This window comes from Podarcis pityusensis (genome assembly GCF_964106645.2).
Source record: "Podarcis pityusensis genome assembly, chromosome: 3".
In the NCBI taxonomy this organism is placed as follows: domain Eukaryota; kingdom Metazoa; phylum Chordata; class Lepidosauria; order Squamata; family Lacertidae; genus Podarcis; species Podarcis pityusensis.
In genome coordinates this window covers 24,114,364-24,140,159 of record NC_138026.1, presented here as the reverse complement: position 1 = coordinate 24,140,159, position 25,796 = coordinate 24,114,364, and the positions used below count along the sequence as shown (strand labels likewise).

Sequence of the window (25,796 nt, the reverse complement as noted above, 5' to 3'; positions counted from 1 at the left end):
CAGAAGGTCAGCAGTTTGAATCCCCGTGGTGGGGTGAGCTCCCGTTGCTCGGTCCCTGCTCCTGCCAACCTAGCAGTTTGAAAGCACGTAAAAGTTCAAGTAGATAAATAGGTACTGCTCTGGTGGGAAGGTAAATGGCGTTTCCATGCACTCCCTTGGCCAATAAAGCGAGATGGGCGCCGCAACCACAGAGTCGTCCGCGACTGGACCTAATGGTCAGGGATCCCTTTACCTTTAGCTTTAGCTTTAAGTTTGTGGAAAATGCAAGGGATACTCTAAACCGCTAAATAAATGCATATCACCATCGTAATCTGCTTTATTTAAATCTCGAAGAAACCCTTTTTCACCACGTAAAAGTTGTGCCAATACATTTAGTGAGCATATGAATTAGGCTGAAATCAGTGTGATTTACTTCCATGTAAAAGCTTTAGATTGGGGCAAATAATTTTGTAACTATTTGCAATAATCAAAACAATTAAATCAGCTTTCACCCCTCCTGGTAGGGAAATGTCTATCATTATTTCCCGTGGAGGGAATTGTGCATACATGTGACATATAAGGACCACTCACCTAGAAGGTATTCCTTCTGTTTTGCCAATGGTCCTCACCCACCTCCTTTTCCACTTTGAATATTTTCTTTTGGCAATTGATGTGTGTGTGTTATGTGTATAACAGAATGATAAACAAACTTTACATTTACAAAGCTTTAAATTTGGGTAACTTTATTGGACAATTACATAACTTGAAGAATCAATGCAATAATTTTGCAAATTTAAAGTGAGGGATAAAACTGATGGTACGCCTATTTTTAATAGCCAGGAACAATTAAAAATGCAGTTACATCAAGTAAAATCAATTTTCTTTTACAACTCTTATAATCCTCTAGACGGTGTTGGCAGTTGAATACTGAAATGGCTTTTTTGATCTTAGTATATGTCATTGGGGGCTTTTCCAACTACATGAGTCAAAGGAGAACAGCTGCTGCAATTCAATCTTATTAACAGGACAGACCTTGCTAGCTTGTCGGGTGATCAACAGTGAACTTATTTTATTTCAACAGGCATGTTGAAACAGAGGCCACTAGACCCTATTTCTAACTCCACCTTGTCAAATAGCATTGTCCTTGAAGTTATAATTTAAATTGGCTATCATGTAGTCCAGGCATGGCCACACTTGGCCCTCCAGATGTTTTGGGACTACAATTCCCATCATCCCTTACCACTGGTCCTGTTAGCTATGGATGATGGGAGTTGTAGTCCCAAAACATCTGGAGGGCCAAGTTTGGCCATGCCTGATATAGTCTATCAGCATTGGGTAGATCTGTTTGTACTCTTTTGTTTCCCCCTTGGTTTTTCAGGGCAGATTATATTAGAAGCTTCTTTCTTACAGAGAATGCATTTTTGCCCAGTATAATCAAATCTTTCTTGTCAGCATGAGTAATATAATCAATGTGTACTGTTTTAGGAATCTTTTGGGGTGGTGTTGGCAGGGAGAGAAACTCTCCCTTGAATGTTTAAATTTTTGTTGCTAAAGATAATTTTCTCCACTATGAAACAACTTTGTTGAAACCCTCTTGGCTTGTACCATCCATATGTGCATCATGGTTTTATGGATGATTCAATACATATTCACACTTTAGAACAACCCAGAATTTGGCAGACAGAATTCAGTTTTAAAGCTAGTCATAGCAGACCCATGGTTTTCATTCCACAGTACTGTATGGATATTCATTGAACCAGATGACTGTATAAGGAGCTGCCTTTATACTATTGGACCACCTGTTTACCCTGTCTGGCAGCAGTTCTTCCTAGGTCTCAGGCAGGTCGTTCTATAACCTGTTACTTCCAAACCTTCAAAAGGAGCCTGTGGCCTTATGGAAGCCACAAAGCCTGCAGAACATGGGTTCCACCATCACTTCATGATATGCAGGTGAACGACAACACCAGACCACATCTGTGAAGCACATTCCATATTGATGCAGCCCCGTTGATGGAAGTGCTAATATATTTTCCTTTTGCCATTAGAAAAATAATAATATATGTGCAACGCAGAACAGCTGGGACAGAATCTAAGTGGAATGAAACATAGGCATGTCCCAATCTCCTTTTATATCTAACCTAGCTTTTATTTCAGACCTGCGTGGGATGAAGAGTTTTCATGCTATGAATGACACACACAGCAGCAGAAGTGTGTTCTTGTCGTTGTCCCCCCTTTTCCCCCAAGGGAAGTAGATTGGTACTGCACACTCAAACATAAGAGAGTTTAATTTTACTTACTATCCATTGGGTTTATTAATTTGATTGCATGCTGTTTCTGTCGCTAGTACTGTAAGGCTATGATTCTAGGCATGCAGTCAGCATTCCTTCTGCTATGAAGCATAATGGGACACATCCTAATTATTTCTAACCGAAGCAAGAAAATAAAAACACTGTTTTTGCATTGCAGGGGGAAAAAAATCATTGGCAAAACTTAGCAAGCAATGTAATGATAGAATTCTTGTTTCCCTAAAACAAGATGCTCATTTCTCCCACAGATAACGGTTCCTGAGCCTACACTGGCTGAGGGACCATAAGATTTGTTGGAAGCACTGCCATTCCTGCAGAACTCAATTATGTGCTGCTAGCATTAAAGACATCCCAGTAGAACTCTCCAGATCAGTTGTTAGAACATTCCACTGGTGCAGCCATTCGGTCAGTGTCTCTATGGTGGTGGAGTGGCTGAAATGAGGCAGAATCAAGGGGAGGATGTGGGTGGCACTGCAGTGCTCTTGCTTTATTCCTGTTAGTGGCACAAATTGCCCCAGACGTAACACAAGAAATTAGTTTCCTATTGATTCCTTCTATGACCATCATTGTCACAGTCTCTGTGTGGTGCTCCACAGGAATGCCATTTTTTGTTTTTCCCCAGGTTGTATGTGCCCTCCCCCAAAACTGAGTAGGTGTAGGATAACATTCCTTGTTCTACTAGCATAGTTGTGATCTATCTCCTATTTAGGTATAAGTAGAGTATAGAATTGGGATGCGGGTGGCGCTGTGGGTTAAACCACAGAGCCTAGGACTTGCTGATCAGGAGGTCGGCGGTTTGAACCCCCGCAACAGGGTGAGCTCCTGTTGCTCGGTCCCAGCTGCTGCCAACCTAGCAGTTCAAAAGCACGTCAAAGTGCAAGTAGATAAATAGGTACCACTCTGGCGGGAAGGTAAACAGCGTTTCCATGCGCTGCTCTGGTTCACCAGAAGCGGCTTAGTCATGCTGGCCACATGACCCAGAAGCTGTACGCCGGCTCCCTCGGCCAGTAAAGTGAGATGGGCACCGCAACCCCAGTATCGGTCACGACTGGACCTATGGTCAGGGGTCCCTTTACCTTTAGAGTATAGAATTGCTGTGCCCATCGCCCAATAATTGCAGCCCCTTCATGGAAATCAATGGGGAAATGACCAAAATCACACTCAACAAATTGATTTTGTATGCATTTTCTAATAGGTTACCCTGTTCTAAAAGGACGTCTTGGAAATGCTGACAAACGTAAAGGTTTGTTTATAAAGGGGACATGTTTTATAAATAAATAAAAACTCCATTTATGTGTTAAGCAGTTCTGGAAATGTATCAGTCTTTCAGACCAGGTATTTGTAAAGGCTAATCTGACATGACTTTTTCTATTACAGATTTTTGAGATTTACTTCAAAGGTGTTGTCGTGAAAGCCTGAACTTGTCTTCTCCTGCATTACAACACTATATTGTATACTAGATTGACCAGGATGACTAATATCTGTTCTTACCCACTTTTGGATGAGGAATTCTGCTGGAAAATGCTGCAACATTATTTGAGTTTCAGGGCAATTTTCTCTTCCGCCCACCCCTCTATATTTACAATATAAGTATTCAATTAAATAAATTGGTTTCCTTTGATGATCCATTCCACATTGCCAAATAATTCTGTTTTGTCCTCCTTTCTTTTGCAACAGAATTAATAGTATTTATGTCCATGTGATCCCACTGAATGAAGCAAGAGCCATAAAATAACTCCTTTGGGACTAACTACTGTGCAAATTTGAAGAGAGAATTTCCCCTCATTAATCTGGTAAAAAAGAAGGTTTCCCATAGAGGAAGCTGCTAAGACTGGAACAAGTACTCTGTTATCCCACCCCCCATTTCTTTTTTTGCAGCAATACCCTCTGGCAAAAGCTCTATCTGGGCATTCAGATGGTTTCTATCTGTAGATATCTTGACGTTAGTCATTATGTTAGGCAGTAAAACACAGTCTTGTGCAATCTGGATTTCTGTCAGCCTTTTGTTCTAATGCTATGGAACAGCACGATTTCAGAGAAGGTTCTGAAGTTTTGCGTCCTGTGCATTTATGCATTTTGTGTAATGTATTGAAGGTACAGCCGTGTAAAACATTTTTAACATCTCAGCAGATCTCCGGTGGGTTAAGAAGATGTATTAATTCATGGTCGCCTTTAGTCAGTGGATTGAAGACATGATGGCACTCGCAGCTTGTGAACAGATTGCTTATGGATGCAAACTATGTTTGGATAAATATATTGATATTTGGAATGAGTTTATACAGAATATAGTAGGCTTTTATTGATCATATATGTGTTAGCATATATAAGAATCTCTCTCTCTCTCTCTCTCTCTCTCTCTCTCACACACACACACACACACACACACACACAGCCCCCTTATGTTCCTAATTGCTGTACCCTTCCTCCAGCAGCTGCTTGTCAGTGGTAAACATCATGGGGAAATAAGCTGGTGCCCTGTAGGATCCCATAAACCAATTGCCAACGAATAGTAATGCTCAGTACCATATGCTGGGGATTGCTCCATGCTGGAACTAGCACTAAATAATTCCATCTCAACCTATCCTGATATTGTTGTTGATAGCACCAGAAGTCGTCAAGAGATCAAGCAAAGTCAAAAGGGATACAATCTTCAGTATAAACTGGCTTCTGGGGCAACCAAGGCTGTTTTGGTTACAAAATCAGATTTGAAGCCAGATTGAATAGGAATACCTAGAGCAGGACACCATATGCTTGAGCATCTTCTCCCCAAAACGAACATTCAAAACAGGGTGTTGAGTGTCTAAAGAAGACATCTTCTACTGTCTTACCTCTGCTTTGCATAAATGGTTGGGATGCTTTGCTGTTGAAGCATTTATAATACCTTACGCCCACCTGTCAGGAACATTTACCTGTTTTTATCAGCAAGGATTGAGAAAGCTGCCAGTGCAAGTGGTCAGCCTCTTACCTCCATTAATACCATTTACGTCCTCAGGCTGAACAACCTGAAGTCTCAGACACTGTAATCAGAGTGGAGTCCAAGTTGGAACAGATGTACAGTATATATAAAACTATATATAAAAATACCTGTTTGGTGCAAAATTGTTGGGGGAAGGATTTAAACGCTCATGTTAGCACAGCAAAATTTATCTGGAACAGTAGTTCTGGGAAATATCCTTGCATTCCTCATTGTAAGCATGATGAATTGTCTAAGTTTTTAATAAAACATTGCCTTCCACAATAGTCCTAATTATTGCCAGTTTTTTATGCAGTGACCACATTGCTGTACTTAAGCAGGTCTGCGTTGTCAATGGCTGGTTGGGATGACTGCCTGAGAACATACCCTCTAACACCTCGTTGGCAAAATCTGGGACACCATCTTCCCAGAAACCATTTTCCTGTTTTTGTGTATGCAAGAGAACAGTGGCCATTTGGGACGCTGTGATTTCACAAGTTTTCATGCTGCACCCCCCCCAATGCTTTTGGGGGCATGGCACCCTAAAGCACATGTTTTGGGGCACCACATGAGATCACAGCCCTCCAAAACACCTTTTTAAAGGGGAAACTGTGGCACAAGATCACGGTGTCCAAAATGGCCACCATTCTCTCGCAAGAAAAAATGGGATGTCTCACACACTTGTGGGGTGTGTGAGAACCACATCTTACATACTCATGAGTTCCATGATGGAGGAAAGACGTGATATAAATGAAACCATGATTTCAGAGCAGCCTTCCCGAATCTGATCTGATCACCAGATGTTTTGGATGACACCTCCCATCATCCTGACTCACTGGTCAGGCTGGCTTGAGCTGATGGAAATTATAGTCCAAAACATTTGGAGGTTGGGGGAAAATATCTTAGGCCATGGTGTTCCAAAGAAGGCACACTTGATGCCAGCACCGGTTTCTTACAGACACCAGGCAAAAACTATTTTTAGTTTGCTTAGGTTTTAGCCAGCTTAAAATTTAGCTGATGGTTCTCTTTCATCTGCCAGATGTTTGATTTGTATTTTATTGTCCTGACATTGGCTTTGGGACCAAATTTGGTAAAGAGTAGCAGAAATATTTTAAACAAATCAATAAAACAAAGCACAACTCCCAGCACAACCCCTGCAAGAGGACATGCTTATATAGGTCCCATACATTTCATTGTGGCCTGCTAAGTATAATTCCTTGGTGGATTGTGCGGTTAAGATCATGACTGTCTTGATTTCAAAATGAACCCTTTCAGATTTCAGCTGAAATTGGTTTGTGGATAAACACTCAAAAACTGATCGCCACAGTAATATTAGCACAAAGAGGTGGATTCTATTCTGTTCATCCACCCACAGCATTCTTAACAAAGAATTTTTTATCTTTGGACAGAGAATTATATGAGAATATTTAGCTCAAAAGGTGGCCTGGTTAGGAGAATTCTGAGAAGTGGTTGTCAAACAAGTGTTTCCGTGGTATTTAATGCTAGACAGTGTATGTTTATTGTGCAGTACTAGCATAATGGGAAAAAAGGATAAATGGCGCTTTCCTGTTGGGGAATGGAAGAGGTTAAAGAGAAAATGTTCCTTTCTTTTTCATATCATCTGAAAAAGATGATATTAGTGCAGGAAACTCTAAATGCAGGTGTTTCGTTTCAGCAAAGTATTGGTATAGCAGACTCCCTTAACAGCTGATTCTAGCACCAAATTTATGGGGTGGCTGAACATAACTGCTGGGCATTGCTTAACAACAGGTGACTTTCTAAAACCGAAGGCTTTGGTAACGTGAGAGGTCCTTTAAGAATATTCGCCCATTGGTTCAATTCTACCTTTGTTGTCCCTCCCAAGAGCAGGGAAGTAATTCCTTTCCAGGCCCGATTTAAAGTGCGGGTGGTTACTTTTAAAGTGCCAAACCAGGGCTTTCCAAAATTTTCATGTTGGGGTGATAAGCTTTTCAGACATGCATCATTTCATGACACAGTTATTCAGCTTTACTAGCAAACCAGAGGTTAAATAGACCCTTTTCCAGCCCTGGAAGGAGCGTGGGGACTGAAAGTGTTCACGTGACACAGATACACACTACAGCCGACACACTAATGTGTCGCGACACAGTTTGGAAAGCTCTGTGCTGAACAATGTCAGACCAAGCAATCTGAAGGATTGTCTGCTGTCCTTCTTGCTCCTAAGACCAGGTTTGTTTTTTTTAAAAAAAACCCTTCTGACAAGCCTTCCACTATTAAGTTATTGGGAAGGAGGCCTTTTCCAGGGTGGCCCCATGACTATCTAGCTACCTCCATACATTGATGCTTATTACCCATTTCATGAATAGCTTTAAACCGCTCCTTGAAGACTTTTAAAGAAAATGTTGGTAGTTTTTTTTTTTTTTTTTGCTGGTGGCCTTTTAATATGGTATTTTTGCTATCTGCTTTTACACTTATATTATTTTAGTCTGCTGAAACTGTTTTTATCTGCTGCTATGACAATTTTTAGATGTGTTGCGCTTTTATTTTATGACTGTAATGTTATAGATAGTTAACATGCTGGGAGGCGACCCTGAAAGGCAGAAAATAAAATTAATAACAGAGATGTTTCTGAACCTATTTTGCTTAGCCTCTGATATTTTGTACAGCTATATCCGACTCCGCTTTCTCTATTATAGTCTTCCTGGGGGATAATGTGGACCAATTGCTTCTCAGTTGTTAAGTAGGGACCGGATTTTTCTTCTTCTTCTTAGACTGCAGAGGTTGCAGAAATAAAGCCCACCTCTTCATTAACAAGTAGTAGCCTGGTTTTGGTTCTTCAGATTGATAGCAGTTGGTTGTCGTATAGGCATCATCAGGAAAACAATTTCAAAGTTTATGTCTCAATCGGAATGTCACACTGTGTGTGTGTGTGTGAGAGAGACAGAGAAAGAGAGAAAGAGAGAGAGAGAGATTGAATTCTGTAGCATGGAATGCATGGAATTCAACACTGAGCTTGAATTTATGTGTAAACTCTGCAGCAAGCTTAATGTACAACACTGCACAGACCTAGAAATTAAACAAGCACCTCATAATCTCAGGACTGCAATACCTCAAGTACTGCCTCCCCATATATGAATTGACCCATATCCTGCAATCATCATTGGAGGCACTTTGTGTGCCTCTTCATAGGGGGTCTGGAAGGCAGCAATAAAGGAAAGGACCTTTGCTGTAGTGGCTCCCTCCTTGTGGGGGAATGCTCTACACAGGGAGACTTGCATGGTGCCTTGGTTCCATATCTTTAGGCACCAGGCAAGAACATCCCTCTTCTCCAGTTCTTTGGTTAATTAAGCAGTCTATGACCTTTAAAATTATCTCTGTGTTGTTGTTTTTTTGGGGGGGAAGGAATTTTGTTTGTTTGCTACTATGTTATGTATCTGTGTATAGCTCCACAGAACTGAGTCGGGGCGGAGGAAGGTGGTGCAGTGGGGGTGGACTGCCCCAGGTGTCTTCGCTGAGGGGGGGCGACATTTGGCGGGTGGGCGGCACGCTGAATGTCCGCCATCAGTGGCTCACTCCGCCCCCGGCTGTAGGGTGCGTGCGCCACTCCACACATCTGAGCGGCTATCCCGCTCCTGGGAGGGCACCCTCTATGCCCCGCCTCCCTCAGGAGCGTGCTACACCCCCTTCAGGAGCGTGCCCGCCCTGAGCAGGGCGGGCATATGCTCCACCGCTGAACAGAGTGTGGCTTACTTCCAAGTAAACATGCATAGGATTGTGTTACACATGTGAAGGAGAGAGTTTTACTGTGCTCAGAACGTATTCACATGAGTACTTGAAACGAAAACAAAAAAACCATGCATATCCTAGACATGGTACCTGAAAAATCACATGACCTCATACCTGACTGCATATACAGAAAGATTATTGTCAGTTGCCACTCTCCAGGTGTGCACCAAGTGGGACACAGAGGGTGGTGCTAAGGGATGGAGAGTTCTCTACCTATAGAAGGCTGTCCCCAGGGAAGTTTACTTGGTTTTTACGTTGTTATTTTTTAAGAGCTGGATGAATCCTTTTGTTTTTTCTAGGTGGTTTCTTTCTCTCTTTTAAACCCTTTAATCCTGAATTTGAATCGGTTTTGTGCTTCGTTATATACTGCTTTTATTTCTGTGTAGTTTTGGCAGTGTTTTATTTTACATTATATTATCTCAATAGAACGAAATTATATTATCTCAGCATATGCAGTCTTGATTCTTCTTTTTTAAACTGAAGAGCAGGATATAAATAAAAATGTACTGTGGGTGTGGTGAGAAGGTCATTTGAACTGCTTGTCAGGCACGATGATTTGGCAGGATGCTGCAGTTCACAAACTACAGTATGTGCTTGTAACGAACCACTGTTTCCTATGTGCAGAATGCAGTGTGGGCTTTTAATTTATTTCTTATATGTAGCTAATTGTCAGCTGCATGCAGAGTGCTCCCAGGAACCAGCCTTTATGGGCTAAATGAGGGGCACAAAACAACAACGCCCTGTTCTTGCCACGATTGCCCTTTTGCTTTTTAAGATTTGGAATGGGAAAAGTACCAATTAGAAAGAGTATCAAAGGCTCATTTCACATATGACATGTTGGGGTGAGATCATATGCGTGGCATACAAAATGCAGCGTTCTTACTTTTAATTTGCTCATGTGCCAAAGCAATCCAAATTGGCAGCCATGCAGGGCAGGGCATTTTGGGTGATGCCCACATATGGAATTTGTTTTACAGTGAGAACAAGCAAGTCCCATCCCTACAAGTTTTCAGATGGCGCACCTGTACTCTGATATTAAGTGGGCTGCGGAGGTGGTTATGTTGCTTATTCTGCTTATTTTTTGTTTTTAAGACTCTGCTGGGTGGACTGTTTTTATGAACCAGCTCCTTTCAAGGATTTGGGATGTTTCAGATTTTGTGTGTGTGTGTGTGTGTGTGTGTGTGTGTTTGTTTGTTTTTACTGCTGTGTTTGCTGCTTTCAGAGGAAATTCTTCCGAGAAGAGGTGTAGAAATTGATTACACAAACAAACCCTTCCTTAAAAAAAAAAAAGCTTTCTCACAATGTGATCCTAAAGGTAAAGGGGCCCCTGACAGTGTGATCCTACTCAGAAGTAAATCCCAATATATTTCATAAGCCCTTGCTGTCAGGTAGCTGTACGTAGGATCATAGCTTTGAGCCAGTGTAGCTGTGGTGAAAATGTCGGACTTATTTTGGTTCAGCTTTGACCTTGAGCTGGCCACTGCCTCTTAGCCTCAGCTACCTCACAGGATTGTTGAGCTCCTTGGAGAAAAGTTGAGATATAAATGGAATAAGTAAGTAGGCAATGAGAACCTTGCTTCCAAGGGTTTTAGAGAGAATTCTTCGCCCTAGCTCTGCTTTACTGTGTGGAGGAATTCCGAGTAATGTTTATCATTATCATGGCTCCTGGCTGTATGTAAGTGGTCATGCATTTTCCTATTAAGTCCAGCAAAACTGTGCCTGTGGTGTTTTGCAGGAGACCCTACTTCCACATTTAAGTAAGGATGTTCAAGAACGAAAGGCCTTTGGTGCCCTCTGCTGTCTACAGTTGACTATTCTGAAGATAATGTTCACTGTTGTTGGCTACTACATTTCTTAAAAATTAATCTCCTGTCTTTCCATAAAGCTTTTCTTTGCTCTAGGAAAAACTACAAATAGCAGATTCTGCCGGTGTTGCTGACTACGGTGTTTTTCTGTTAGTGTCAAAACATCTACCAAAGGAAATGTAATTTCAACAGTAAATTTTGGGGGCAGAAAGTTCTGTTTTTAATTCTGGATGGGAGTTCTGAAGATAAAAAAATAATAATAAATCCAAATGCTTTTATGAAGCTGCTAAGCTGTTGGTTATATATACTATTTAATAATTATTTGCACCGGGGTAGCCCTCCAGATGTTGCGGAACTACAACGTCTATCATTCCTAACCATTGCTGGCTGCAGCTGATGGGAGATGGAGCCTAACAGCATCTGGAGGGCTATTTATACCCCACCATTACCTGCCATCCATATAGTTGTAAGTGCAAATATAGAATGCTGTTCCTTTTCCAACATCCCACAATACACCTACCTATTATTATTTAGTTGCCTTTCAAAAAATGACTCTAAATGGCTTACAAAGGCAATAGAAATACTAAAAGCAGTTACAATAAACACAGTTAATAACAACTTTAAAAACAGCCAAATACATCTAGATAAATAAAGGTTCTGCTGCTCCACCAAAAGGGGCCACAAATACATAGAAATCCTTCAAACTAGTAGCCAAAAGCCGGTATAAAAGGGAAATGTTTTTGCTTGGTGTCTAAAGCTAGACAAAGAGGGTGTCAGGGTGTCCCTGGGGAGAGCATTCCACAGGTAGGGAGCCCCCACTAAAAAACTAAAAAACTCTGTTTGCGTGTTGCTGCCCACCAGAAGTCCTATCGAGGAGGCGCATGGAAAAGGGCCAGAGATGACAAATGTTGTTCATATCTGGAGAGGCAGTTCTTGAGGTATTGGGGCCCTGACGTGTCAAGACCTTTTTGGCAGGCATAGGCAAACTCAGCCCTCCAGACATTTTGGGACTACAACTCCCACCATCCCTGACCACTGGTCCTGTTAGCTAGGGGTGATGGGAGTTGTAGTTCCAAAACATCTGGAGGGCCGAGTTTGCCTATGCCTGCTTTATGGTTAAAACCAGCGCTTTGAATTGAGCCTGGAAACTAATTGGTAGCCAGGATTGGTGCTATATGCTCATATTGTCGTGCCTGCAGCGAGCAATCTAGCCACCAAATTCTGCACTGTCTGCAGTTTCTTCAAAGGCAGCCCAACAATACAGTTCATTGCAAGGAGTCTAGGCTAGGTGTTACCAGAGTGTAGATGACAGAAGTTTAGGCTACCCCTGCCCAGATAGGGGCATAGCTGGACCAACAGCTGAAGCGGATGGAAGGCACATTGCATCACCAAGGCCACTTAAGCTTCAGGCAACTGTGATGAACCCAGAAGGTCCTCCTTGTGCTCATTTGGAGGGAATGTAGCCCCATTAAGAGCAGACAACCTCTTTCTCTCAGTTCTAGGAAACCATCTTCTAGCAATGCCTCAGTTTTGTCCGGATTAAGGCTTTGGTTTATTGGCTTTCATCCAGTCCATTATTGAGACAAGGCATTACTGAGACATTTTGCCCATTTTTTTTTTTAAAAAAACATCTATGACTATCTATTTAATTCCATAGAACATAATAATTCCTTTCGGAGTATAAAATGTTAAAGAGGGGGGTATTTTTATAACAAGTAAGACCTGCAGAAGTGCTTTGTGTGGCACCTTCTGTATTATTATCATTATATATAATCATTACACAACTGTTTCTAAATTGTACAGCAACTTTGCTCACAAGGAGAGAGATGCTGCTAAGGCTGGACAGAATGGTTCAAATTATCCGTGTGTGATATTTGCAGTGGATGTCTGGCGTTTTAGCCAAAGTCAAGTCTACTGAGGAATTGTAGACTCATTCTGTCAAGGCTTGTTCTTTTCCATCAAGGCTCTCCAATTCCCATCCCCTACCCACCCCACTTCTCAATCTCCTCCTTTCCAGTGCTCACATCCTGCTGCTTTGCTGCGCAAAGGCAGCAGGGAAGCTGGAGCTGTGTGTTAGAGCTGGCAAAGCCAAGCAAATTCTTGAACAATTCTTGAACAATTGTGTCCCACTGTCTTGCCCCTCTGCCTCTACTTCCTGGCAATGCCGCTTCTGGGAGAACTCAGCTGTACAGCCGTACAGCTGCAAATTAAATGTTTTAAGAATGTTGTAAAGTGCATTATGGGGCACGGGTGGTGCTGTGGGTTAAAACCACAGAGCCTAGGACTTGTCGATCAGAAAGTCAGCGGTTTGAATCCCCGCGATGGGGTGAGCTCCTGTTGCTCGGTCCCTGCTCCTGCCAACCTAGCAGTTTGAAAGCACGTCAAAGTGCAAGTAGATAAATAGGTACCACTCTGGAGGGAAGGTAAACGGCATTTCTGTGCGCTGCTCTGGTTCGCCAGAAGCGGCTTAGTCATGCTGGCCAAATATCCTGGAATCCCTCGGCCAATAAAACGAGATGAGCACCACAACCCCAGAGTCGTCCGTGACTGGACCTAATGGTCACGGGTCCCTTTACCTAAAGTGCATTATCCAAAGGGACACTAGATGGTGATGGTGAGCTATGGCAAATTAAATATATTTTTTGAAACATTTTTTAAAAAACAGTTTCACAGGTTTTTGTTTTTGTTTTTTAACATGTTTCTACATTCCACCTAGGTATGCAGTGCCACCCCTCCCAGCTAGTTGCTTCCACTCTCAGTAGACCCCAGTCTGCTTTCTGCTCACCCCTAATATATGCTTTGCTGATCCTTTCCCTCTTCTGTCCATGCACACCATACATGCCATTTCCCTGTCAAAACACCAAAGTGGCTTACAAAGACAGAAGCCCACTCTATGACTTTCTTGGGACACTCCTCTGAACCCAGTGTCATTTCCCCCTGCCTGCCAGGGTGTGACACTGCTGTGGTCACCAACCTCACCCTGCACCTTTGAAACTATGGGAGCTTACATAAAGTCACCTGGCCAGTTCACAACTGCTGAGACAGTTAAACCCAGGGTCTATTATTGACAAACATTCTGATGGTCTAAGTATAAATGTCATAAATAAAGTCACGCAGAGACCTACTTTGCATGCTTGCAGCAACAGCATCTGGCCATAGAGAAATCCCCCCACACAACCCCCCCCATAAATACTGTTGCTACATTTTGGATAGCAGAGGCAGATGCATGGCATGAGAATTAGCTAGCAGAATATTCCCCCATAGAGATTGCTAAGCAACACTTGACAGCAGTATATATAGGAACTCCGGCATTGTCTGCCGAGGTAAATTGCATTCATTTTCACACTGAAGCCCTTCAGTAGATAAAGATGGATGACCTATAGCTCCAGGCTTTTATAATGTCAAAGGAGAAGAGAGCGGGGGGCTGGGGGCCAGGGGCTGGGATACAAAAGAACTAGTGAAACTTATCTCATTCGGTTTGGTACCATGAGAAGGTAATAAAAGGTCGCATGCACATGAGAGTCCACATGGTTGTCAAGGCTGGACCTTGAAGCACAACAGAATGAATTTGCAATCTGCCAAATGTGAATACGGCTTGGTGGAATTGCAGGTGGAGGCTGAGGGGTGAGCTGGGTTCAATGATTCTATTATTATTTATTAAATCTGTATACCACCCTTCACCTGAAAAATCACAGCGGAGTGGGCAACATAAAAATACAAAATGAGAACACAAAGTACGTAAAAAACACACACCCAGAAACAAACCGGTAACCTCTCCCACAAACACATATAGATGCCTATGACCCCCCTCCCAAAGGTATTATAGAATTCAGTTTTACAAAAACTGGTAGTGTCGATCTCAACCTAAACAGGACTGAATTCCTAGAATTTCGTGTCAGTGATCTACTTGAACTATTCTGCTTCAGCTAGGAACATCTGTTGACTGTGGAGCCGACAGTGCATGACCCGCAAGCAATGTGTCGATTAGATAGATATATGATTACATTTCTTCTTCTTCTTCTTTGGCAATCACTTGTAGCCGACTAAGATCGTCTTCCATGAACACGGTCTTAACAGTGAGTCCATAAGTCACTGAGAAGGCCAATTCTGGATCCCCACGTCCTTCCACAGTGGGGACATAGGTTTCCAAGTGGGAGTTGATCACAGTGATGGTTTGCCTTCCTCTTAGCTTGCTTCTCCATTTCGCCCTGAGTTTGTGCTTCTTCAAAGTCCATGACACCTTTGGAAATGGCTGTGCTCCAATTGGAGCACTCGCAGGCCAGTGTTTCCCAATTATCAGTACTTATGTTACATTTTTTAAAAGATTTGCCTTGAGAGCATCTTTAAACCTCTTTTGTTGTCCACCGGTATTTTATTTTCCATTCTTGAGTTGGGAATAGAGTAGTTGCTTTGGCAGACGACAATCAGGCATCCGTACAACATGAGCAGTCCAATGAAGTTGATGTTGAAGAATCATTGCTTCGACACTGGTGATCTTTGCTTCTTCCAGTACACTGGCATTCGTTCCCCTGTCTTCCCAAGTGATGTGTACAGTTTTTTGGATACACCATTGATGGAATCTTTTGAGGAGTTGGAGATGGCATTTATAAGTAGCCCATGTTTTACATTTATATTCCTTCCTATAAGGAGCTCAGCATGCATGGGCTGCAGTCATACAGCAGTTTATTCTGTTTCCTTAACTCTTAATTTCTGCATTATATTTAAGCTTCCACATGATGTAAAATTCACTTTGGAAATATAGCAGAGTATAGCATAGGTTTCCCACTCATTTACATGACATTTGCTTCCAGAAAAGCACCTGTTTGAAAATAGCACCGAAATGAAGGCTATGTTTCTGGAAGTGGCTTTCTCATTGTGTGAAAGCCGAAATGAAATGCAGAAATAAACTGTTAGGGAAGCAACAAGAGAACAGTGTAAAATGCTCCCTCACATTTTATTCTTACAAAAGGTTAGGCTGAGAGACTGTGAGTGTCCCAAGGTGGCCACTGAGCTTTGTGCCTGAATGGGGTTGGAACTTAGGTATCCTCAGTCCTAGTCTAAACATGTAAGCATCCCAGGTTATTAAGCCCGCAAGCAGGACTAGGGGCCTACTCATAAGAGGTTCTGTTCACCCTAGCCAACACAGGATGGGCGCTTTTATTTATCTACTTTTAAATTTTATTTTTACATTTCTACCCTACCTTTCATCTAAGGAGTGTAAGGTCACATGCACACTCTTCCTCTCCTTGTTTTATTTTCATAGCAACCCTGTGAGGTAGGCCTGGCTGGGACACTGCAATTGGCCCAAGGTCACCCAGTGAGCTACATGGCTCACTGGGGATTTGAACTCTGGTCTCCCAGGTCCTAGTCACTACAGCGCACTGCATGCTACTTATTAACCAGAGACAAACCAAAAGCGGCTCACAGATTCAACTCAATAAAAACACAATAGAAGGAACATACATAGCAATAAAAACAGTAGGTGTCCAAAATATGTTCCATGGAAGCAACAGGTTACTACAGATTGGCAGGTTAAAATATAAATAGTGGGAATGTAAATAAAAACAGAAAATGCATATGAAATAGATCCAACACTTTAGGTATTGTTTGTTGAGAAAAACGGCTTCAGAAGAGGTGCCTAACTTTCCTGCTTCAACTTCCCTGATCCTACCTTGTATTATCTCATACCCAACGCAGGAACATAAGTAAGTTACCTTGTACTGATTTGGGCCATTGTTCAAATTGCTCAGGATTGCCTACAGTGAGTGACAACACCCCTCTTCTTGTGTCCCTCTTCTTGTGTGTAACTATAAATAATATTTTTAGAATATATTTTTAGAATGGATATTTAGAATATATTTTTAGAAGTAGATAGATAGTAGGGGAACATCATTCACTTAAATGGCATGAATGCATACAAGTGAAATGGATAAATGACGGTGTTGCAAATAATAAATTGCTTGCAGTATCTCATTTTTATCCACTTTATTACGTAAAATCATGTATACCATTGTAAGGAAGGCATCCAATGAGTCTAACACATATGCCAATATTGTAATTTGGATGGCTGGTAGTAGGTTTAGAGAGGAATTGGTACATAGTTCGGGAGGTATGACTTGGAATGGTTTTCATTTGTTTGTTTGTTTGTTTTGGCCAATAAACAGCACTGAGAATTCTATGTAATACATTACTTGGGGGACTGGATGGAACATATTGGTTATTACTGGGGAACAGGTTGATGTGTCTTGCAGGGCAGTGTTAAGGCTCTACAGCAGGCTTTGTCAACCTGGTGCCTGCCAGATGTTTTGGGCTACAAGCTCCAACCACCGCAGTTCTCTGAAGAATATCTGTACTCCACTGTATGGTCAAATTTGGAAAATGTCCCATATGCACCATCTAGGTGTCCCCGTCCCCCCCCCCCAATTCCATCAAGTCTGTGCAATGAATTCTCCTGGGTGGTTTTCAAGCTTCCATAAACATCCAATATCTCCATGCAATAGAGGCAGGTTGGTAACTGGAAATGAACTATTTATTGCGTTAAGCTCCCACAGTAATTTCACTATTGGTTTCTAGCACTGAAAACAAGTTCTGCCTGGGAACAAATCCTGGCTTGAGTTCAGGCCTTTGTGGACTCAAGCAGAGGACGGTCTGTGATGACACATCCTTCAATATTCAATCATGTTCCCTAGTATGTTTAAATTGTTCAAAATGTCAGCATTTTGAAAGGTTCAGTATAGCCCAAGCCTCTGAAGCATCTTAAATCTACCCCTATTCATTCCATTCTACTGCACAAGAGAAGCTGCCAATTCTTCACCAGTTTAGAATAACTCTGCTGGATGCAGAAGCAATGGCAGTAGGAAGTATTCACCCTTCACCACAATCACTTTCATAGCATAGCACCTGAAATGAGCTCTGTCCTGGAAAAAACCTGGAAAAATTGGGGAAAAAACCAGGGTTTTCCTTGTTTTTCCCCCCAAGCTGTTTTTTTTACTGAAAAATGGGGGGGCGGAGTGTGTGGAATATTCAAACTATATCAAACTGGGTTTTTTCCCCTTTTTCCCAGAAAAAAAACAGTTTTGGGAAAAAACGGGAGTGGGGGGCAGGAAAAAACCTGCCCCCCCCATTTTTCTGGTTTTCCCCCAGGCCTTCCCATCTCTCATTCTGTGAGAGGTTGTACTCATTTTTCGTTCACTTGCATTCAAACTGCTGTTCCACCTGCTAAGTTGCTTTTAATTCCCCATTATGCCAAGAAAGTGAATGAGCTGCTTGGGAGCTATCATGTTAGCCATCCGGGTCATCTCCAGATACCAAAGGTCCACCATGGTGGGGGAATAAATCACATGAAGCAAGTGGAGTTAACTCTTCATTAGAAAAAAAAAAACAGAATCTGTACAGGAGCACAGCAGCTCTTCTTTGGTAGTTCTTGCCTTTATGAAGCAGTTGTGTAGGCTGAAGCTCCTTGCTTCCCCAAAGCTGCCTAAGCCCCTTCCTCCCCAGGGTTTTAACCCAAGCAATCTGAGACCGCGCCTGCATGCTTCTCTTTGCTCTTCCCACTTCATGCCTCTCCTCGTTCTGGGAGACCAGGGGGGAGGGGAGTTTGTCACAACAGGAGAAGGAGATACCGGGCCTCTTCACCAACTTGACTCATCTCTGACTCTTGGCCTCCTTCATCCCAGTTTCTTGCTACACCTTCTAGCTCTGATTCTGGACTGCTCTCTGCCACAAGCTGCCCCCGCTCACTAAGCCCTGTTACCTCTTCAGCTTCTGACATCTCCTCTTCCCAGTCTTCTCCCTCTGACCACTCATCATCGTCCCACCAATCCCCTGACTCAGAGCCTTCTTCCCTTGGGGGATCCCTAGCTGGTTCCTCCCACCATTCCTTTGCATCTAACCAGTCCATGACAATAGTTGTTTCCTAATTATATTTTCAAAACCATTATCATTATTTTACAACCTCTCCTCCTCCTACTCAGAACACATTCTATCTTGAGCTGAAAGGTTAGGACTCATTCTTTTTGTCCACAGATTTGTGTTCCTATGTTCCTGTTCAGTATACATCCTGTATCAGCTTCTGTTCTTTCTCAGTGCTTCATCATGAGGCCCAGAGGTTTATCTCTTTTCTCAGGAGCCTACTAGAAATCGATTCCACAATTTGTAGCGCACATTACACTCCTAGCTCCCCAGTGTATTCTGGAATAAAACTTTATTTTGTGTCTTTATGAAATAAACCCCAGGGTCATCTGCCCTTTCTGTGTCCCGTTTAGATTTACGGGTGTAATTACACTTTGATATATATTATGGAGCATGGCACGTTTGTGTTAAAGAAGAACCCACACTCCACATTTAAGGAGGAATCCTGAGAGATCTAAAATTTATGCACATGTTTGTGCATTTGAAAACATAAACAAAAACCCTGGCAGGTTTCTGATAAGTAATTAGCCACACACAATATTTTGTTGCACGAAAAGCAATTGTGCTTCTAGCTGGGAAAAAAGAACAGTCTTTCCTGCCATTCTTATGTTGCTTCAGGAAGTTGCTGGACTGGACTTGTGTAGGTGGTTTTTGCTTTGTGCTATATTTATTTATTAACCGATTTAATTTCTCTGCCCTCTGCATTTCAGCTAATGCTCACACAGTGGCCACAGCAATGTGCTGTGTTTTCCTGCAGTTAGCTCAGGTTGGTGTTCTCAAATGGCTACTCTCACTGACACCAGGCACTAACACTGGCTGTAGAATCTTGGGTTTTTTTAGGGACTTGCATGCAACTCTGTTTTCTGGTGAGACCTTGTTCCTGGGCACTAAAACTGAGTCCCTGCTCATTCTGGGTATCTACAAAGACCTTTACTGATGCACCTTCATTGACATAAAGTTCAAGTGTTAAGTTTGTACCTGAAAGGAACACAAGAGTTGCACTAAAGACGATTGGTTGGCCTGCCCTCCTCCATGCTTATGGTTCCACCATCAGCCATAACAGCTGATAACAGTGCAGGGACAAAAAAGACCAACTTTGCCATTACACAGGGCCTAGTGTCCTACTAAGATAAATGCTCATAGGATTGGGGAGTTGAGAGAGGGAGAGAAAGTTAGGCCTAAGGATACTTTCATATATGAACTATGGTTTGCCTGTGATTTACATACTTTGGTGTAACTCCAGCATCCTCACTGAAATATGAGATTGGGTTGTTCTGCCTCAGACCTTGGAGAGCTCCTTCTGTGCCTAGTAGATTGCGCTGGAACACAGGAAACTGCCTTTTATAGAATTAGACCACTGGTCCATCTTTGCATTATCATCTCTGGCTGATAGTGGCTCTCCAGGGATTCAGACAGGGAATCTTATTTAGCCCTACTTGGAAATGCTGGAGAATGAACCTGGCTGTTCCCCTAAATAAACCCATGATTCGACTTGGTTTAAGAAAGGAAGGAAGAAAGGAAAGAAAGAAGGCAGCAAGCAAGGAAGGTGCTTTTATCCTGAACCTTTAGGGAATGCTGACATTCTTTAGGGAATTGTGCATTCTGTTGCTCGTTTAGCTCATGCACACCCAATATTGAATTTGCATTGGATGTTTACAAAATTGCGGCAATTGCTAGGATGGCTATGTGCCCTGTTTTATAGAGGACAGCCATCTGATTGAATGGCTGTCCAGTCTAAATGTTGCTTAAAGATTAGAAAATCAGAGCAGGTGCCTTGAAATTGCCTATCAGCTGTTAATAGAACCTGCACACCAGGAGTAGCAGCTCCTGCACAGATACTCGGCAAGCATACAGGCCAGTCTTCACAGTCTTCCTCACTATTGTGAGATTTAACGCGGTGTAGTGGTTAAGAGAGGTAGTCTCGTAATCTGGGGAACCGGGTTCACGTCTCCGCTCCTCCACATGCAGCTGCTGGGTGACCTTGGGCCAGTCACACTTCTTTGAAGTCTCTCAGCCCCACTCACCTCACAGAGTGTTTGTTATGGGGGAGGAAGGGAAAGGAGAATGTTAGCCGCTTTGAGACTCCTGAAGGGGAGTGAAAGGCGGGATATCAAATCCAAACTCTTCTTCTTCTTCTTCTTCTTCTTCTTCTTCTTCTTCTTCTTCTATTGCATCTGTACACATAAATCTTCCTCTTCCCTCACATAAATAACAGTATCTGAAGAAGTGTGCATGCACACAAAACCTCATACCAATAACAAACTTAGTTGGTCTCTAAGGTGCTACTGAAAGGATTTTTTTTTTATAAATAACAGCAGCCGCTGGCTTGTTCCATTCAGTTGTTTATCAGGCACAGAGCTCTGTTGTGTTCTGTTTCCCCACTGAATACAATCTGGCACTTCCTTATTGGAGCATCTATTTGGTGTGGTCTGAGGTGTGGCCCTGTAACTGGCCAGCCCCTTGGACTCCCCCGCCCCCTAGCACCTTCTCCCTGCTAGGCCTGGACTTGGCTGGGACTCCAGTCAGGCCCTCTTTACCCTCCTCCTCAGTTATAAGGACAGCCATGTCTCTCCCCAGCTGTTCCTCATCTGTCTTAGCATGCTGTACTGCAGGGAGGAGAAATGATGTGTCTTATCCAGCTGTAGGGTTGCCTCCCAGACATCTTCTGCCAACATGCCCTGTTGACTGGAACCTTGCTGCTGCATCCATGCAGGAGGAAATCCTTGGGAGCAGTAGGGTGGTCATTCACAAATGCATTTCCCCTGTTTTGATACCTAGGCTTCTTTGCACCATCGGCAGGGAACTATATCTGTGCCCTCCCCTCCCTTGCACCCCTGATAAGGAGAGTGTGCAGACGGGCTCCTAGCCACTCTGGTCCTTTTCTGTGCTGTGCTGTTGGTGGTAGGTAACCTTGACAACCCGTAGGTATGCCCTTGTTGGTGTGCATCCTAAGTGGCTACCCTAGAATCAAGCAAGGGGTACAGAAGTGTTGGGAGACAGTAATCAAGCTGTTTGCTTCCAAATTACTGAATCTATGAGGGAAACACTTTTAGATCATAGAGAAAAGCCACAACGTTGAAACAGAGAAGTTTATTACGTTCATATCACATTACTTCAAGCTCAGGCTGTGCACAGATTTGGGGGGTATGGGTGGTTGGAGATATTCAGCTTCGTCCTCATGATGGACCTGTGAAGTGAATTAGGCTGAAAGATAATAAATTGCTTAAGGCAACCTGGCAGGCGTCATGCCTGAGCAGGAACTGGAACCCAGACTAAACCCAGCACTCCATCCACTAAATCACACAGGCTCTACAAGAAATCCCGTTCTTATTTTAAAGACCGCTCAGAATGAGTAACGCATTATATGCTACCACACAGTCACTTAAGCATTTAATATTCCTCTGAGGTTTTTTTCTTGCTCTCTTTTATGTGTGTGTGTGTGTGTGTGTGTGTGTAGCCACACTCTGTCTTCATGTCAGATTATTTGGCAAAGCTGCGTTACCAGGACAAGGTCTTTATGAGTCATTCAATATGTGCTTTGGCTGAGCTGGTTAATTCATAAATATTTATAGTTCTAGCCCTGCAGTGTAGTTCATAAAGTTGGGTGAGAAGCATTTAAACTAAAATAATGCTGCTAGTGATTACTTCAGTTAAAAATGAAATAAAAACCCTCTGCACTTGTATTTCTCTATTTTAATCCTCTAACTTGCAGCTTCACAAGAAATATAAGCCACTGGAAGTCCTTTAAGTTATCATGCTGCTTTTGCTTAACTCGTTTGTTTCCTTTGGAGGTAGGTTTGCTGAATCATTAGGAATTGATTTTCAGATGCTTTGGAAATCCAAAATGCTCACTCTGTGTGCGGCACAAAATATTCCTGACTAGTATTTTATGGAATAAAAGCAGGAGTCAAGAATCTTTAAATAGCACACAAAGTCCCGTTCCCCACTCCCACCAAATCTAAACAAACAAAAACTATCCAGCCGAGTGGATATTGGAGGTTTATCATTTTAATTATAATATCAAACTTTAAGGCGAAATCCAATCTTACCTCGAATCTAACTTTTATCTAATTTAGTTAGACAAAGAGCGATTTTAAAGTTAAAATTCTACATTTCCAGCATCCTTGTTAAATTGCTAAGTAGATGAGGCTGAAATAATTGCACTGCTCTAGGGGATAATAATTGAACATGTATGTCAGTTAACACTTGCCTTTGGAAAACCAGCTGGCTCATTATTGGGTACAGTCAGCTTCCACGTCAGATATTCGCTCAGTGTGTGGAGGTTGGTGGGGCAGAGCTGGAAAGATGAGCGTTAGGACAGGTTCAGGGAGCCCAGCCTCTTTAATCACCTGCATGGACTGATTCAACAATTAATGCATGGAGGAGACTTGTGAGTTCCAGTCCAAAGCTATTCATCCTGATCCAGGGGGAAAGGAGAATATAGTGAGAAGTAAGGGAAGCTTCAAGCTGACACTAGAAAAGCAGCACACACACACACACACACACACACACACACACACACGAGCTACAGAAAACATGCACCTAAAGAGAAGCAAACTGATACTGAATTGCTAAGGTATTTTTTATTTTTTATTTTGCAGAATAAAAATAGATTAACACCCCCACCCACACAATTATAAGATGTTTGACTAAACATGTTTCCTTAAAATGCTAACATACATAGGTATAAAATACCAAAGCTATAAAATAGACATTTTCCTTACCAAAGATATCCATAATGGCATTTATAATTATTTATTTTCAAAACTAACACCTTAAAATTGCCAGAGGGCAGGAGGAGTGGTGTCAGAAGAGTTAAAGCAAACAAACAAAAATCCTATCTTTATATTGCAAAAAAAAAAAGGGGGGGGGGTTAGAAATTCAGTTCCAGTTTGCTTGTGTGTGTGTGTTTTTTTCCTGCAGTCAAGCATTCATCCTTTCCAGACAGTATATTTTCTTCACTGTGTAACAATCTTCTGAGTGCCTGCAAATAGGTGATCTGTATGGGGAAACCTGATTTTTTGCATGCAGATTGCTATTGTTGTTATCACAGCAAAAGAAATAAGGAAAATAACGTTCCAATGAGTCTTCAATCAGATACCGCCCGAGAGTTATGCGTAGGACCCAGCTGAAGCGCTGCCTTCTCGGCCTCCCATCATTCACAGCACACTTACTGCAAAAGCTGTGCTTTCATACAAACAGCAACAACCCATGCTTCGATCTCATGTATATGCAATGTGCCTTTAAAATATTGCTTTCCCCCAGTTTAATAGGCTTCTGTGTCAATCTCATTAGCCTATGTGGAGCCATAGCAGCGCTGTTCTGTTGAGCGAAGCAAAAGGACAAATCCATCTCTCCATATGTTTAAAGGCTTGATAAAGGCAAGGTTATTTGCTTAATGGGTACCGATCCTTTGCTGATGTTCCCACAACCTGGTAGGCAAGTCATGGTATATACCTTCCTGCCAGGGTGGAAGCTAAACAGTGTGAAAAACGCTGTAAGCTGGATTGGGTGAGAGAGATGGGGGAAAGAGAGCTTGAGCTCTTGGAGCTGACTGACAAGGAGCAACTATGTGGAGCTGCAAGGATATTGCTTTGGGGCAGAGGGGGATGTTGATGCTGCATTAATGCTAGCATTGCCTCTTTGCTTGCCTGATCCCCTTTCCCCTTCCTCCTTTGACTTACCTGATGCATTGGCAGCAACGGCACAAGGTGGCTATAGCTGAAAGGGCAGCTGCTGAATAGCGGGCAGAAGAGTTTTTGGAACCTGGCCCCTCAGAACACGCCTGGTACTTATTTGCACACCAGAGTTTATTTTGGTGCTTCCGGGACATCTAAATAAATATATAAATAACATGGTTGGGTTTTCATCTGGTTCTTTGTACTTAATGGATGGGGGACCTTCTCCTGGCAGAGGACTGCATTCACTTGCAGGCAACTTTCTGGGGCCTGCATGCAAGTGGTGCGTGGGGCCAGGGGCTAAAAAGTGGGCGGAGCAATTAACATTGAACTGTGGCTTGTTCCCCTGTTCCAGCCCCATAAAAGTCAGAGCCCTGTTCTCCACCCACAAGATGGAGCAAAAAAGCATTGCCATAGTTCAAGCCATGCAAAAGTACTTGAGGGAGAACACAGGTGGTCCAAGGAGAGTCTCAAGGGCTTGGAGAACTTTATTTGGCCCTCGGGCCTAAAGTCTCCCTCCCTGCTGTGCATCCTTAGCCCTTTTCAGATGACGTGCAAGCATGCGGCAGAAGGCCTCACCCTCACCTGTTTATGTTCATTTGAAAACCTTTTTGTGGGCCACATACGTAAAACTGGATTTAGGTTGGGGGTGGGGGTGGTCTCCCATGAGATCTGGAACTCTGCTTTTTCAGGCTGCCTTTGGGCTCGTCAATGAACGCGAGTAGGTTTGGAGTGTTGCTTCCCAACACAAATCTCCTCCCCTCCGCCTGAGATCATTTCATGGCATCTGAAAATATTCTTAATCTGATACTATCCAGTCCAAGCAAAATTTGGACCACCCCGTTCTACCAAATGGGGAGAAAAACAACAACGACCAAGCATGCTTTCCGTTTCTTTTGCATAAAAGCGGCCTTAAACAATAAATAACGTTTCCACACATTCAGAGTCAAATCCTATAAATCCTGTACAGGACATTTGTTTGACTTTTGGCTCTGCTTGCTTCTTTCATGCTCCATTGCTGCATTCGGCTGAAATAAGTGCTATGTGGGACCTTCATTGTTTTACTCTCTTGTTTTATGTGAACACCACATGCACTTATGCTTTTCTCTCTCTTTCTTGCATAGGGGTATGGGTGGGTGGCTGGGGCGTCTTGCCTTTTGCTATGAAATCGTTTTCCCCCATTTCTATTCATTCCTCATCTTAGGGTTTCTCATCCTCTGACGTGCGAATGTAACTGCCACAAGTTCACCCACTGCATCTTCTTGTGAATGCCTGCAACGCACACAAGGCTCAGACATTATGGGGACAACTCAGGTACTGTTAACTTCCCGGGACAAATGCTTCTTTTTGCACTGAAGTCGTGCAGTTGCCCAGAAAATATGCCGTAACAAGTACTTGG

General features: G+C 42.7%; 1 protein-coding gene across 4 annotated transcripts in view; it reads left to right on the top strand.

The window, feature by feature from the left end:
• DLGAP2 (DLG associated protein 2) overlaps positions 1–25,796 on the top strand; it is a 401,938-nt gene that overhangs the window by 6,752 nt on the left and 369,390 nt on the right. The window contains exon 2 of one of the 4 annotated variants that reach the window (XM_080999010.1): positions 25,602–25,711. The exons of the other annotated variants lie outside the window; for them this stretch is intronic. Coding sequence (XP_080855136.1) covers positions 25,697–25,711 — 15 coding nt within the window. The 5' untranslated portion in view covers positions 25,602–25,696. The remainder of the gene's footprint in view (positions 1–25,601; positions 25,712–25,796) is intronic. 4 annotated transcript variants of the gene reach the window in all.